Raw genomic sequence first — 16,012 nt, forward strand, 5'->3', positions numbered from 1 at the left:
CAGATCACCTGAGGGAGGGCAACAAGGGATCAAGCTTAGTGTCCTCTATCCATTCCAAAGGACTTCCTCCCTGCCCCCAAACAACAACTTCCATCTATGTTACCCCAAGGCAACTTCTACCTGCTGCTGCCAATCCAGTCTCTAGACTAGACTGTGGAGAACCTCTGGTGCAAGAAGGAGCAAACCTCTCTGACTTCAGTCTCTTGTCTCCTCTGCCTCTTGTTCTTTGAGGGAAAATGAAGAGGAAAGAGGGATAGGACTTCTTTTTCCTGGTATGCAGGTTTGACCTCCATCTCCTGCTGTGCCCCTTCCCTGCCCAATTTCTACCCTTCTGAAGGAGTGATGAGGCACAGCTTCTCATCTGACAGTGTCCCTCCCATCTCATGCTACACCTGCCCTCAGTCCAATCTCAAATCTTCTCTGGGAAGGGTGGCACCTTCCATTCAATGACGAACATTCTCACACCTTCACATCCCAGGGATTCTGAACTCCTCTAGAGCATCTTCCAAACCTCATTCTCCATTCCCATCACCTGATTCCTCATCCCCATTCCCCTCAATTCTCAACCAAACACCACCCAGTCCTTCCACTGTGCCCTCTGAAATGTCTGTTCCATAGGCAAGAAATTTCCTTTCATTCTTAATCTTTGCCTCTCTCATTCCTTCCATCTACTTGCTGTTACTGAAAACTGGCTCTTTAGATGACACAGCCTCTCTGGTCATCCTTTCCAGTACAGGCTACACTTTCATTCATCCTCCTCAGTTCATGGATTAAGGCAAGGGAGTTGGAATACTCCTTGATTGCCATTGTCACATCCAGGTTCTCTCCCTTCTTCCATCACTCAGTAAACCCTCTTCCCTTTTGAGATTCATGTTATTCATATCTATGACCCAACCAAACTCCTGGTAGCTCTTGATACAGACCTTCCAGGTCACTCTCCTTCCTCCATTAATGAGAGAATTCCTAATATGTGAGAAGGCTTTGGGGAGAAGAAAAATTTTGTGAGTTATATCCTGAACTCATTAATGGAGCTAACACATTATATGATTAGATAAGGAGATTTCAGAATTCTTGAACATGGATGTGATAAATTTGTGGGTGATGGCAAGATCAAGAATATGACCATCTTGGTATGTAGCTGAAGTGAGGTGGAGAAGGAGTTCATGGGAAGTGAGTAGGTTGAGCAACTGAATGGTTAGGAAGTTTGAGGGAGTACATAATGTGTTAGCTTTTCACTCCCCCCTCTGCCATCCCTTACAAAAGTCCACTCTTCATCTAAATCCCTCATTTCTCTCCCTGGTCATCTCCCTTGTATTAATCCCTCTCTATTTTCCCCATCTTGACCCTGTGGTGAACTACTTCAAATCTACTCTGTCCTTCTCTCTTGAATCCCTAACCCCTTTATCATATTGTTAATTATTCCCTTCAAAGCTACAGCCTTGAATGACTCCCAGCATTTATCATCTTCCCCCTTCATACATATTACTGAACAAATGTGAAAAAAAATCACATCAACATTCTGACTGGGTCCACTACAAAATTATATTACACAGCCTCAAATGGGTCCTCACTGTTGCTAGGCAATCTTTCTATACCTCCCTTATCAACTCACTATCCCCCTTTTCCTTAGCAGCTCTTTTCATCTTTTCTTCTCTCTCAAAACCTCCCATGGCTTCATTTTTCCAAACCTCCCCTCACTTTCTCAGCAAAGATCCTTGCCACATATATTTTACAGAACAAAAATTGAGTCTATTCATCATGAAAACTCCCTTTTCTTTCTCTTCTTCCTTATCTCCTATCACTCAAATGCCTTTCGAAACTTTCTCCTTCTACACTCCTGTCTCACAAGATGAAATGGCCTTATTCCTAACCAAGGTTAAACTCTATCAGAACTTCACCAGAACCTTCAAATGAGAAAGTACCAAAGACAGCCACACTCACTTCAAACTCAGCTCAGTCCTTGAGTCTCAAAACTACTTTTCCCCTCTCTCCATCCTTGACAGATACACCCAGATTTTCAGATCCCTTTTATATATTGTCTTCTCCCATTAGAATGTAGCCGAGTTTCCTCAACTGACAAATGGGGATAATAATAGCCCTGCCTTGTGAGTAATTTGCCAAGTATAAAATGAGATAATACTTATAAAAAGTGCCTAGTAGTGTCTGGCACATAGTACCATATAAATGCTTACTTCTTACCCTTACCCTTCCCTCTGATAGGGTAGGAACTGTCTTTTTGGAGGGGAGAGAGGCTTTCTTTGTAAGAGTTTTAACAAATGCTCTATCTATCCACTCATCCATTTATAGATCTATTTCTCTGTCAGTATGTATGTATGTATGTATATATGTATCTACCTATGTATTCTTTGGCAATATGACACCATCCTTGACCACACTGGCATTATTTCAGTCATTGTGACTGTTGCTCCGGGGGCTCTGTTTTCTTCATGTTATATCACTTCAAACAGCTTCTCTGTACTCTTTGTCTTCTTACAGAACAATCCCATTTCAGCATCTTTTCTATTGACCTATATTCATGGTGCCAGAGGGTGCTGGAGGCTAATTAGAGGCATACCAACTCTAAGTATCTGCTGAAGATGTGGCTGGTGAGGTTCTAACCTAAAAGCAAAATGGGAGGATGAGCCCTAAAGCTTTGAAAAAGTGAACTTCCCCCTTCTGAGTCCTGAGAGGTACCCAGAAAACATTCTTAAATGCCTTTTGCCCTGAAGATGAGATTAGGTGTTGCACTGTACAGGGATAAGAGGCTAAATGCTGGCAGTTGGCAACAAGCATCTAATCGCAGGGAATAGGGAGACTGTCAATGAAGGATGGGGGTGGGGGGATTGTAATGGGATTAAGTGCCAGGGACTGAAGAAGTGGGGATAGAAAGTTAGTAATGGGAAGGGGGTGGGAGCAGGACATGCTAGAGATGGGAAGGGCTAAGTGCTAACAAAGGAAAGGGCTGTGTTGGGGATGAGAAGACAGGTCTCTTAAGTGCTAAAGATGGGAAGAGTTAAATGCAAGCAATAGGAGTGGGAATGAGGATATCAGAGATGAGATAAAAATGGGGGTGGGGGAGGTGGAAGACATAGACTAAGCAATAGAGATGGAGAGGGGTAAGTGCTGGAGGTGTAGGCAATATAGTCCTATGAATGAGTCACTTTAGTCCTTCCTCTACTAAGCTATCAGTGATTATCCTAAAATGCAGGTCTAACCATGTTATTGCCCCACCTGACAAACTCCAATGGCTCCCTGATCTTCTGACTTTTAAAGCCTTTTAGAACGTGGCTCCTTCCTACTTTTCCAGTATTCTTATACGTTACATGCTCTTTAATCAAGGACTAGATAACTGAGGTTAGGTGACTTGTCCAGGTCATGCCTAAAGGGAACTCTTAAACCCAGGACCTCCATTCTCTAGGTCTGGCACTCAATCCACTGGGCCACTCAGCTGCCCCCTTTATCAAACCACTTCAATGAAAGGAATGGTGATGGCTATATATTATTGTAATATGCTCAGAAAAAAAATGTAATGATTGAATTAAAATATCTGTTCTCAGTAGTTTTGAGAGGACTGTTTTGTCTTTGTATTTTCAGTCTAACACTGAGCTATGCACATAGCAGAGGCTTAATATTTGTTTTGTTGCAGTCATATCATAAAGTAGAATTTAAAGCTCATAAATCATCTCATCTACCCCTTCATTTTACAGATGAGGAAACCAAGACTCAGAAAATGAAGTGATTTGCCCAAGGTCCTAGAGGTGGGATATGAACTCTGAATCAAAATTAAGTCCTCTGCCTATCACTCCATGTTGCATCTCAGCTTAAGAAGGATTTCCAAGATAAAACAATATTTAAGATCTGAATCAGGAGTCTCATCGGTTCTATGGAAAAGGAACATAAAATGCAGACACTGGTTTCTCTAGGGAAAGCATGCCAAGGCAAATGTCAAACTGCGTTCCATCTTTCAGGATCTTGGGCATGAAGGTATGATTCTCTTAGCTCCTTCCCCCTTCTCCCTGTTTCTGTAACACGTTGAGCCATATACTACTTGAGAGATAATGGGAAATATGAGATAGTGGAAAGGGCAGTGGATGACAAGGAATGTTTGTTAATTACTCCCCATTGGCTTTGACTTGTCCATAATACACTCAATAAACATTTGTTGATCTGAATGAGAAAGGAAAAGCTCTAGATTGGGAGTCTAGGTTTGAATCTAGCTTGTCATTCTTGCTGGCCATGCTATTAGATCATAGATTTAGAACTGGAAGAGATCTTACAAGTCATCTTTCACTTTAGAGAAGAAGGTACTCAAAGTCTACACAAGTTAAAGTGAATTGTCCAGTTACTTGGATAGTAAATGGCAAAGTTAGGATTTGAACTCAGGTTCCAGGGCCCAAAATGCAGCTATCAGTTCACGAATTTTCTCAATTCTGTGAATCCCCTTCCATTTATCCTTACAGGACAATTATATTCCATTCTAGTAGCACACTTTATTTAGCTATGATCGAAATCAATGAGCATCTGTGTTGGTTCTTGTTTGAGCTTTTTTGTTGTTGTTTTTTCATCACTACCTTACACCTTAGAATCAGTACCATGTATTGGTCCTGAGGCAGAAAAGTAGTAAGGACTAAGCAATGAGAGTTAAGTGACTTGCCCACAGTCACACAGCTAAGAAATGACTGAGGTGAGGTCCTAACCCAGGACCTCCCTCCTCTGGCACTGGCTCTCTATCCACTGAGCTTGTTTTGTTTTTTTGACTATCAAAAAATGCTATTTTATTTTAGCATGTGACTGTATACACATAAAACCTTAAGACAAATAACTTTACTTTCTGTCAAGCCTGTTTCCTCACATGTAGGATAGAGACAATAAGACTTGCATTACTTACCTCCTAGGGTTGTTGTAAGGAAAGCAAACTTTAAAATGCTAGCAAGGTGGGCATTTATTAGAGTAGCTGCTTGTTCAATAATTTGTTGTCATCGTCGTCGTCGTCATCCATTGTAGTTAAAGGCTTACAGGAAGATTTTGGAAGGATCAAAGAACCACAGGATTGAGACCTGGAGATCATCACTCACTTGTAATCTGTAGGTGGCATAGTGTTTAGAGAGCTGGGCTTAGAGTCAAAAAGACCCAAGTTCATATCTGACACTTCATTTGTCAGTTGTGTGACCCAGGATAAATCACTTAGCCTGTCTGCCTCAGTTTCCTCAATTGTAAAATGAGGATAATAACAGCATCTATCTCTAAAGGTTATTGTGAAGTGCAAAGATTTGCAAAACACTTAGCACAGTGTAGTAGAAGATATCATTTAAATGCTTCTTCCCTTTCCCTTTCAGATGCCTGGGTCATTACAAGTATCCTCAGAATTCAGAACCAAACCAAAAAAAAAGTCTATAGACCAAGTATCTCAGATGTGCATGACCTATTTCTACATCTACATATGCATGTAGATACTACTGTAAATTGTAATGTATTTTCTCAATTCATATATTGAAATTTTACTATCATTTGAAGGGATCTATTATTTTTTTTTCTTTTTACATTAGAAAAGAGTCTTCAAAGTGAAAAACACTGGGAACTACTAGTCTAGTATATCAGTGTCCTCATTTGACAGATGAGGAAACTGAGGTCCACAAGTAAGTTTGCCAGTCACACAAAGACTAAGGAGAGAAGGAATAATAATAGCTTTAGTGCTACTATTTCAATGGGTTGTTGTGTAAATGTATTAAGAACATGTAATTAATGTGTGGTTGAGTTACTTAGGAAAAGAGCATTACAAAAATGCAAGGAATTTGGAGTGCTTTCCAACAAATTTTAAATTATCTTTTTAGACCTCATCAGGTATCCATTAAAAAGAGCCATCCTATCTTGGACATCACTTATCCTAACCTAGATAGATCCCATAAACACTGGGGTTGCATTTTCCCTGAGTTCTCTTAAGGCATAAGAATCACAGAATGTTTGAGTTAGAAGGGACCTCAAAACAGAGAATGTGAGGGCTGGAAGAGATTTTAGATGAAACAATTTCAGAGCATGAAGGGTCCTGAGAACAGAGAATGTCAGAAATAGGAAAGATCAGAGAGCTCACTTTCTACCTTCCTCATGTTAGAAATGAAGAAAATGAGGCCCAGAAAGAAGAGTGACATATCCAAGGTCACAGCTAATTAAGGGGTAGGGATAGGATTACAATCCAGGCTTGATCCCCTGTCTCGTTTTTGATTATACTAAGCAGCAAACTCCCATTATTCTATACATTCAATTTATTTAAAATATTCGTCTTCTGCTCATCTTTAAAGGCAGAAAATAGAACACTTTGCCATGAACAGTATTAGATAAGTTGCACTGGCTTTAGAGCCAATAAACAAAGGTTCTAATTCCATTTTTGTAGCTGACTTGCATTTGAATACTGGGGAAGTTAGTTTCTCTCTCTAAATCAATTTCCTAATCTGCAAAATAAGGGAATTGGCCAAAATTATCTTCAAGGTCTCTTCTAATTCCATAGAAGGACCCTTATCTCCAATTCTTAAGAGTTCTGGGATCTTAAGTAAAAATCCTGCTCTACAAATTAGTAAATTTGCAAACTTCTGCCTTTGGTCCATCATGCCCTGCCCTGATGTTTACCCTCAAATGATCCTTTCATATCTGAGAGGAAGTGGTGATTGCAACCGTCTTGAAGGAAAAAAAGTTGTGATCGCTTCCAGATGAGTTGATTGTCTAAACTTAACATTCCTCCTTATTTTTAGAATTTCTACTTTCTGCCTTCTACCTCCAGCTTCCACACAATCCAAAAATGAAACAGTAGGAAACAGCTTCTGCCCCAGGGTCACTCAAGATGAGAGCTGACCCAATGCTCTAGATAACATCCTACTGGAAATACACAGCAGATTTTATTTGGTTAGATTCAAAAATAGCTCTTCAACAATACAATCAAATTAGACTGCAACCAGCAAAATGTCCTTATGGCTTGGTTGTATATATGGTATATACACATAAATAAGGGGGAAAATGTAAACAGAGACATTTGGAAGAACCAAAAGCATCTAGTTAGGTTCTTTCTTGAATCTCTCTATTTCTTATAACAAGCTGATTTTTCTAAGAGCTACATGAAGAAAGTAGTGTTCTACTAACCTAGCATTTTTACATGGTGAGGGGCGATGTGATGTGATGGAATGAGTGCTAGACCTAAAGTCAGTGTCCAGGTTTCAGTTCTATCTAGTTCTGCTATTTCCTGGGTCTGTCTCATTAGATAAATCCTTTTACCTTCTTTAAATTTCATGTTTCCATCTACACTGGCAGCTTCCTTGGATTGTTAGGGGGTGAGCCTTAGTCAAGTGCTCTACAAACTGTTCTAGGGCTATTACTGAAGGGATCAATACAATTCAATACTGTATATCAATAAGCAATAAGTAGCTACTCAGTGGGAAACACTAGGCTAGTGAATGAATGAATGAAGCCTTTATTAAGTACTAAAGTGCAAAGCACTGGAGATTGAGATAGAAAATTGGAATAGTCCCTACTCTCAAGGAGCTCACATTCTAATGGAGGAAATAACAGAGGTTTCAGCTGGGGATTAGATGAAGATTCCATAAACCTTAGGAAGCACCATACAGTAATGTACCTTTTTAAATGTGATTTCCATTGATAAAACCATATTCATTTCTGATGTACCATTTCACAAAATTTAGATAAGGCATAGTCTCTCCACAGTAGAGTTTACATGTGGTAGGAGGATATAATATACAGAAATAATAACCCAGAATGCATAATAAGTACATCAGAGTGGCATAATAATATGGAATACAGAAAGTATAACAGAGAGGTACAAAATACAGAACACAGGATAAATGCATTAGAGAGGTACAAGAAAAAGAGCTGCACAAGGTCTAAGGGGGGGAAAGATATTACCTGTCAGTCAATAAACACTTATCAAGTACCTGCTGTATGCCAGGCACTGTGCTATGCACTGACAACAAAAGAAAAAAAGGTAAAAAAGATAATCCTTGCACTCAAAGAGCTTACAATCTAATGAGAGACAACATACAAACTATGTATAAACAAGTTATATACAAAATAAATAGGAAATAATCAATAGTAGGAAGGCACTAGAATTACAATTTAGAAGGGCTTCTTGTAGAAGGTAGGATTTTTGTTGGGGCAAGAAGGAAGCCAGGCTTTTCCTAAAGTAAGAGAGTTGATCAGGAAAAACTTTTGGATGTCTTTGAAGTCACTTCTTAGAACAGAGAGACAATTTGTGCATCAAGGCTAGTCCTATGACCTAAAATTAGAAAGTTCCTTAGAGATCATCTGACTGAAAATTTCCCAACCTACTTTACAGATGAGGAAACTGAGGCCCAGAGAGGTTAAGTAACTTGTCTAAGATCAGAAAGGAAATAATTAGCAGAGGCAGGAATAGCCCCAGATCCTCAGGCTCCAGAGCTGGTACCCTTTCCAACAGAGCATGTTTCTTTTTTTATTCTGATGAAGTTCTCTGTAATCCCAGCAGTGCCAAAGTCATTTACCTAAATGAATTCAAAATACATATTGTTCTGGGCCAAATTATACAGTGTCAACACAGAGCATGCATATTTATATATGTTGGCAGGGCAGGATACTTGGGGGCACTACCACATTATTCCAACATCCTGTGCCCAGTTGTGTTTCTATCATTTTCTTTAGTTAAAACTATAAATTCCTTATATTCGTTTCCAGAAGGGTTTGTTAGAGAGCTGAACTCTCATAGCCATGAAGGGAAAGAGGGCCTCCACGGAGTTGAACAATAACTAAATTTAAAGTAGAACAAGTATATACTTTTGCCAATGGAACTACACTGATCCAATGATTGTAACCATCATAAGAAGGGAGATGAGGGGAAGAAATGAGGACAAGAGCAAACAACGTGCCTTGGACAGCATCTTACTTAGATGGCAGGTAATGTATCTAGATAACACGGAATACTCAACATTAATTAGTCAGCATCAGCAATATCAGAATGTTTCCCCATGGAGCTGACTAGTTTCTCAGATGGAAATAAGGTGAAAAAGGCCAAGGAGAAAGGGGTCCATCCAGATGCCTGTTATTGACTGAATAATGAAATAGTGATATTATGCTAACTGTACCAAACTAGACCACCCTCCTCAGTAAGATCCAATGTTACTGGGGAAAAAATTGGTCTGCTAATCCACACTGGAAAACTAAGTGGATGAAAGAGAACCTATATCATGCAATTGGATGGGCAAGCCATTCAGTGGGCCAGTTCATAACAGTATGAATATACATAGACCAGTATATAGAATAAGATTGGGCTTGACTGCAGTTAGGACACGTATACAGGACTTTCAAAGGTACAAAGCCACTGCCTACCACAAAAGTAAAATATAGGATGCCACGATCTCAGAAAAATCAAAACTGACAGAGAGGGAATACAGTGGAATGGGTAGATCTTCTATACAAAAGTTATGGGCCCATAAAGTTGGAAGGAATCTCAGACATCACTGACTTCAATCCCTTCATTTTACAAGTGAGGAAATTGAGACCTGATGAGATGAAGTGATCTGCCAAGGGTCATTTTGCTGGTAAATGGTAGAACTGAAGTCAATGAGGTCAAGAATCACAGGGGATGAGAAGCTATTAGAGCTTAATGTATGGGCAAATGAAGTACCTGCACTCTTGACTCAAATAAAGGCATGGAGTGATATCATGAACAGATTTCAGTGTCTCTTCTCTCTCAATTTCTCTGGCAAAGCTGGAGAAGGATCACACAATTTGTATTTTTGTTTTGTCATTTTTGGAAGGAAAATTAATCATTCTTTTCTATGCCAGGCTCACACTAGAACAGAAACAACTTTTATTGAGGAGAATACCAATATTAGCTTATTATTAATTACTATAATTACTATAATAATAATAATAAATAATTTAATAATTTAATAACAATAAATACTATAACAAATACTATAAATAGTATTAATACTAAGAAAGGAAGTATAAGGAGTTTAGGGAAAGTTCCTCAGATTCCCTTCTTAAGTGGGATACTTCAGCAAATTAATCAAAATCACAGACATTTATTAAGTCCCTATTGTGAGGAATGGACTATGCTAAATGCAAAAAGAACATATAAAGATAAATAAGGCACAGTAACCATCACCAAGATTCTGATCTAATAATGAGAATGACATATATGCTGATAAATAATAATTGTGTTTACATAGTGCTTTAAAGTTTATAAAATATTTTGCAAATATCACATTTGATCCCAACAACAAATCAGGGAGGTAGTACTACTATGATCCCTGTATTACAGAAGAAATTGAGGGAGACAGAGGTGACATGACTTGACCAGAGTCAGACAGTTAGTAAGTAGCCTGGGGCTAGATTTGAACATAGGTCTTCCTGACTCCAGATCCAGCACTCTATCCACTGTGCCTTAAATTGTGCAAATGAGAATGTAAAAAATGTAAACATTTAATGTGTTATCAAACTGAAAAGAAGGCCCATTTCCAGTTTGAGAATGAGGAAGAAGGCTTCATGGGGGGAAGTGGCATTCAAGCTAGGTTTTTAAGGATAGGCAAAGTGTTAAGAGGCAGAGATGAGGGCAAGGTGTTTGGAAATAGTATTATTAGCAGATGTGAAAGAAGGGAAACTCAGAGTGTGTTTGGGGAACTATGAATGGTCAAACAAGGCTGAAATAGTGATTATGTCAATGGGAAGAGAAAGATAGAAAGATAGGGAAGTGCCACACTGTGTAAAGCCTTGAATGTCAGGCACAGGAGTTCTCTCTTAATGGCCCTGGTTGCTGCCACCAGCATCAGATAGCTGGTTGTAACAGTAAACTAGAAAACTGAATTATGCCAACACCAGTACCCCTAATTGATGATCTACTACTCTCTGGCAGTTTGTTGCAGCCAAACCTCTTCCAGATTTCAGAGGTGTTGTGTGTGTATGGGAAAAGAGGGTTCTTTGGCATGACAAAGGAAGCTGTCTTTATGCCACTAGGCAGGAAGGAGAGATTCAGATTCATTTTGCCTTTATCCACTTTTCCCAGAGAGTAGCTAAAGCTTATGTGCAGAAGTGAAGCTTGACATTATTAACCAATCATTATAACAATGTACATAGCATGTTATACTAATTGGGAACTCAGTACTTACTGATCATATTTGAATTGGGGTTCTTCTGCATGAGGCAATCTGATGTAGTGTAGAGAAAGCCAGACTCAAAGGCAGGAAGCCCTCAGATCAATCTTGCCTCTTCCTACATACACTGACTGGGTGTCTCTGGGCAGGTCACTTACCCCCAAAGTGCTCTAGGGTAAAGAAGATGCCAACCTTCCCTGGAAGCCTTCTCCCCTTGGACTTCTCTAGACTAATGAGGTAACAAGTCAGTTACAGTTATCCCTACATGTCTCAATCCTACCCTACAACTTTGTTGTGTCAAATTTTTATTTGCACTGAATTGATTCAATATTTATCTCCCCCTTTAGTGCCTTGCATAATAAGAAAGAGCAGAAGGGGGAAAAAAGCAAAGTCTCAAAAATCAAATTCTGTTCACTATAACCCTCAGTAGCAGCAGCAATCTCTTGGCCTGAGATATACAAGGTGGAAACACTTCTGTAAACTTTACATCAGAACTTGAGTGGGGAGGGACACACAACAGCTGGTGTTTCAGGAGAACTTTGAGTAGCTTCATCCAGGTGGTTACAGCTGCTGGTGGTAGTTTAGTCTTCCTTGCATTCACAGCATAGAGTAAGAAACACACAAGACCTCATCCTATTTTCATTTAATTTATTTCTCCTAAGACCACCTTCTTGTAATTTCCAGAGAGAAAATACAAAACAAGAAACAGACTTGGTTTCAAATACATAAACAGTGTGCTGGAGTATAAAGCATTTACTGATAACATTGTTATAGAAGAATTTCAGCTTACTCCAGGGCACTTCAATATTCCTGAGGAATAAACATGATTTCTCTTCCTCCCAGTGGGATGTTCTCAGTCATAAGTCACTGCTCCTGTAAGGCAAGAGCACTCAGATTATTGCTGCAAAGACAGGGTCTGGATTCCCTGGTTTAACCGCCCAAGTCATGCCAGACCCCAGTGTTTCAATGTGGCCATAATCCTCTGTAGTGTCAGAGGCTGGTCCTTACCTCTTCCATTGTTAGGAAGACTCTGAACAAAGCACACTGCCTCCTTTCCAATTCACTTCACAAAGGCAGAGATCCCTCAAGTTTTTTTAAATTTAAAACAAGACCCCCACCAGCCATCTGCAATCTGACTAAACTAATGCAGTTGGCCCCAAAAACAGACATCTTGGGGCCACTAATTCATCTAAACCTCAAGTCAGGATCACATTCTTTTTGAAGAGGAAAGGACAACAACACGAGAGCAAAGACTCAAGTTCAGATACAGTAACAAAGCCATTCTCAATTGGAGCAGGCCTGTTTGTTTAAAAAAATATATTTTTTCTACTCTAACCACCAGCCGTTAAGTAGACACTATGCAGCTAATCACCCTTGGGCCACTACCCATGACAGAACATCTTGGACCAATGTCAAGGTTTGAAACAATTAAGACTCATTGGCTACCCCCCTTCTCTGTACCCAAGCACATGGCTGGCCTGTGCCAGGAAAATGGCCAGGCAGGGATGGGGGATGGTTTGTCCTCAGCCTCAATGCCACGCAAACAGCTGCGCTGCTTCTCAGCACCGGCCCACTGATTACCTCATCTTTAGCTGGACCACCCTTAGCTACAGGACAGAAATTATTCAGTAACATGGAAGGAGAGGCTGCCAGACTCCTTAGCACGCCAACCCTCCCTGCTCTAAACCCTCTTCAGCTTTCAGTAAGTCATCTTGCAGAGAGTCTAGCATGGTTTAAAATGAAGACTGCCAAGTGACTAGTGGAGTCTCATTATTTGGGTTTAGCATCTGGTAACCTTCTGTATTAGATGACCTTGAGTAAGTCACTTTCTGTTTCTGAGCCTCAGTCTCTTCATTTGTGAAATAGTTTCTGTGATAATTAGTCTTGTGAGTATAATTCCTGATGGAAATTAGGGCTGTTATGGCCTGTACCCAGTTCTACCCTCATTACTGTATTTAACAGGGGACACAAGTCATTTGCTTTTAAATGCTTTCTTTCATCAAAAGGTCTATGCAATTATGGGCCCTACTTTGTAAAGAGGGCAAACAATGAACCTCAATACTGAAGTGAAATATATTCTTAATCACCAAGGCTTCTTACTAAGGGACTTTCCCCTAAAAAAAAAGGAAAACAGGGAAGGTTGTAATACTCTAAGTGGACTATACACTCTTCCATCAAATCAGTGGATTAAACATCATAAAGGCAAATCAATCAAGCCCAAAAGATAGTTACATTTATATATGCAATGTCAGAGATTACAGGATTAAGAACTGGAAGGGCCATTAGAGGTCTTCTAGTTCAACTTCATTTATTATTTTAATAGATGAGGAAACAGAGGCCAGGAAGGGTTTAAAGTGATTTCCTATGGTGCACATGGTAAGTGAACAATCAGAACATAGATCTTTTCCAAATTCAGCTATATTTCTACTGTATCCACATCCCAATGGATGACTGTGTCATTTTTCTAAATTGTTTCAATCACTATCCATCTGGAGATTAAATATTCATAGATGGGCAGCAACACTAGAGTAGGACTCTAGAGACTACATTTGAGTTCCAGTCAACTACTGAACCCATCTGAGATCATTTCAGCTGCTTACTACCTATGTCACCTTGGGCAAATCACTTTCTGTTTCTGAGCCTCAGTCTCTTCATTTGTGAAATGGTTTCTGTGGTAATTAGTTTAGTAAGTATAATCCCTGATAGAAATTAGTCCCTTTACTATTTTTAATCTCAATTTCCTCCTTTATGAAATGAGGGGTTTAGAAGGCTCTCTAAGGTCCCTTTCTCTGATCCTATAAATTAGTGCCTTTTAGTTATTGTTTTTTTAAACATTTTTTGTTCTATGATCTCTTCCAAATCCAAACATTCTAGATTCTAAGGTTCTTTGCAGATTTAGCAATCTATCTATTCCCATGATTATCACAAATGGTTTAAGTGCATGAAGCAGATTATTAACTCCTCAATGCCTCAATTTTCCCACCTGTACCAAAAGCAAAACAAAATAAACCGAAGGCCAAGTAATCCCTAGCTGTTGTAAAACAAGACTGTTAGGTTGAGATATTACGGAACCCTAAACCTTTGATCAAAGTTGTTATATATGCACTGTTTGTTTGATTCCAAGTGAAAAGCTTTCAAAGGCAGAAATCCATCTATCTGCAGGTTTATCTGAATGTGAACAAATATCTTAGAGTAGAAGAGGCAGAATCTCAGATTGATTTGGCTCAAGACTCAGAGAATGGACATTTAGCACTAAATTTAGAATTTAGAGCCAAAAGCAATCTTTACTATCACATTATCAAAGACCTCATTTTGGGGAAGAGCAGTCTGTTCCCCAAAGAGAGCAAGTAACCAACCCACAAGGGGTCACAAATGCTAAGGAGCAGAACAGCAATTTGAGACCAGATCCTCTCCTTCCAAACCCAAAGCTCTTTCTAAAACAACATGTAGCTTCAAAGGTTAGCTTGTGCCTCAGAGAAGATTGAAGGGAAATAGCAGAGCTGTATTCAAGTTTTGACTTTTATTTAGGGAGGACTGTATTCCCTTTTAACAGCTAGTTAAATGTCAAAGGAGCCAAAAGAGCTCCAAGAGCTTATCCAACTTCTCTGCCATGGATGGCGCTCTTTAGCTCTGGCAAGAAATGTATTTCCTCTGGAGGAAAGAAGGCAGAATGAGTCAATGTAAGGGAAAGGAAATATCAGTTCTGTACGTACTTTGACATATTTTCCATGCAGAAGATATGGGGCCTGGAAATCATGCTGACAGTTGGAGTACGCCATTCCCAATCCCATGCCAGAACCAAAGGCTAATGGCCACATCCTTCCTAAGGGAAAGAAAAGCAAAAAAGAAAAAAAATACCAATCTGAAAACATTAAGAAAAAACATAAGTGAAGTTATTACCCGAGAATACCAAATACACTAGCCCTCAACAAACATTAAATCTTTTCCACATCAAGGAAGAAAACTTGCCAGCCTTCCTAAACTCAATCCTGGCCTTGCCACTTCCTGACTGTGTGACTGTCAACAAGTCACCACCTCTTAGAGCCTCATTTTTCCCTCCAAGATCAAATGAGGGTGTTGGGCCTTTTCTAAAGTTTCCCTTCCAGCTTTGATACCTTTGATTCTATTGGCAATACTTGTGCTTCATGGCAAAGATAGAGCAGGGAAGGTGAATGAACAAACTTGTCTAGAATTCATGGGAAGTAGCCGACATTTGACAACTTCAACAAGCAACTTGTGAAATGACCCTCCAGTACTAGATCCTAGAAAAGTTACAAGGATTCCTGCCCTCTTGGAACTCAATCTGAGAATGGCATCTCTCTTCCTTTTTCATACATTATTAGCAAATGAAAAATCTTATAATACAGTCACAAGAAGTCTATTATAACAGGCTTATGGACAAGTCATTTCACTTTTTTCCCTCTCTGGGCCTCAGTTTCTTCATCTGTAAAAGAAGGGAGTTGAGCTAAATGAACTCCAAATTCCCACCTGGTTCTAATCTATGATGCTATGTTCTTAATAAACCATTATTCTTAGTAAGAAAATAATTTCAAAAGATTCTAACTAGTCAAAGCATTAATTATGACTCCTTGTTTTATGTGAGCTTTGAATATGTTCAGCCATTTCTTTATAAGAGACAGCACACTCTTATTTTCAACCCAATACTCGACCTTGTTAAGCTCCAACAAAGCAAAACTATGGATGGGGTGTTATAGACTTGAGGTGTAAGGCAGGTTAGAGCCTTATATATATTATATATATATAGAGAGAGAGAGAGAGCTCACTTATATAAGGCAGGGGTAAATTGATTATCCTCTCTAAGTCTTCCTTCCTTCCTTCCTTGTAAGATGGTTATATACAAATCATTGACCTCAGAGAACTAT

General features: G+C 39.3%; 1 protein-coding gene across 1 annotated transcript in view; it reads right to left on the reverse strand.

The window, feature by feature from the left end:
• Positions 1 to 11,762: 11,762 nt before the first annotated feature.
• The window catches only part of MICOS10 (mitochondrial contact site and cristae organizing system subunit 10), a 39,217-nt gene continuing 34,967 nt past the window's right edge, over positions 11,763 to 16,012 (reverse strand). Inside the window, exons 3-4 of the mRNA XM_007491276.3 lie at positions 14,843 to 14,952; positions 11,763 to 12,002 (exon numbers count right to left, since the gene is read on the reverse strand). Coding sequence (XP_007491338.1) covers positions 11,994 to 12,002; positions 14,843 to 14,952 — 119 coding nt within the window. The 3' untranslated portion in view covers positions 11,763 to 11,993. The remainder of the gene's footprint in view (positions 12,003 to 14,842; positions 14,953 to 16,012) is intronic.

This window comes from Monodelphis domestica, chromosome 4, assembly GCF_027887165.1.
Source record: "Monodelphis domestica isolate mMonDom1 chromosome 4, mMonDom1.pri, whole genome shotgun sequence".
Taxonomy (NCBI): Eukaryota; Metazoa; Chordata; class Mammalia; order Didelphimorphia; family Didelphidae; genus Monodelphis; species Monodelphis domestica.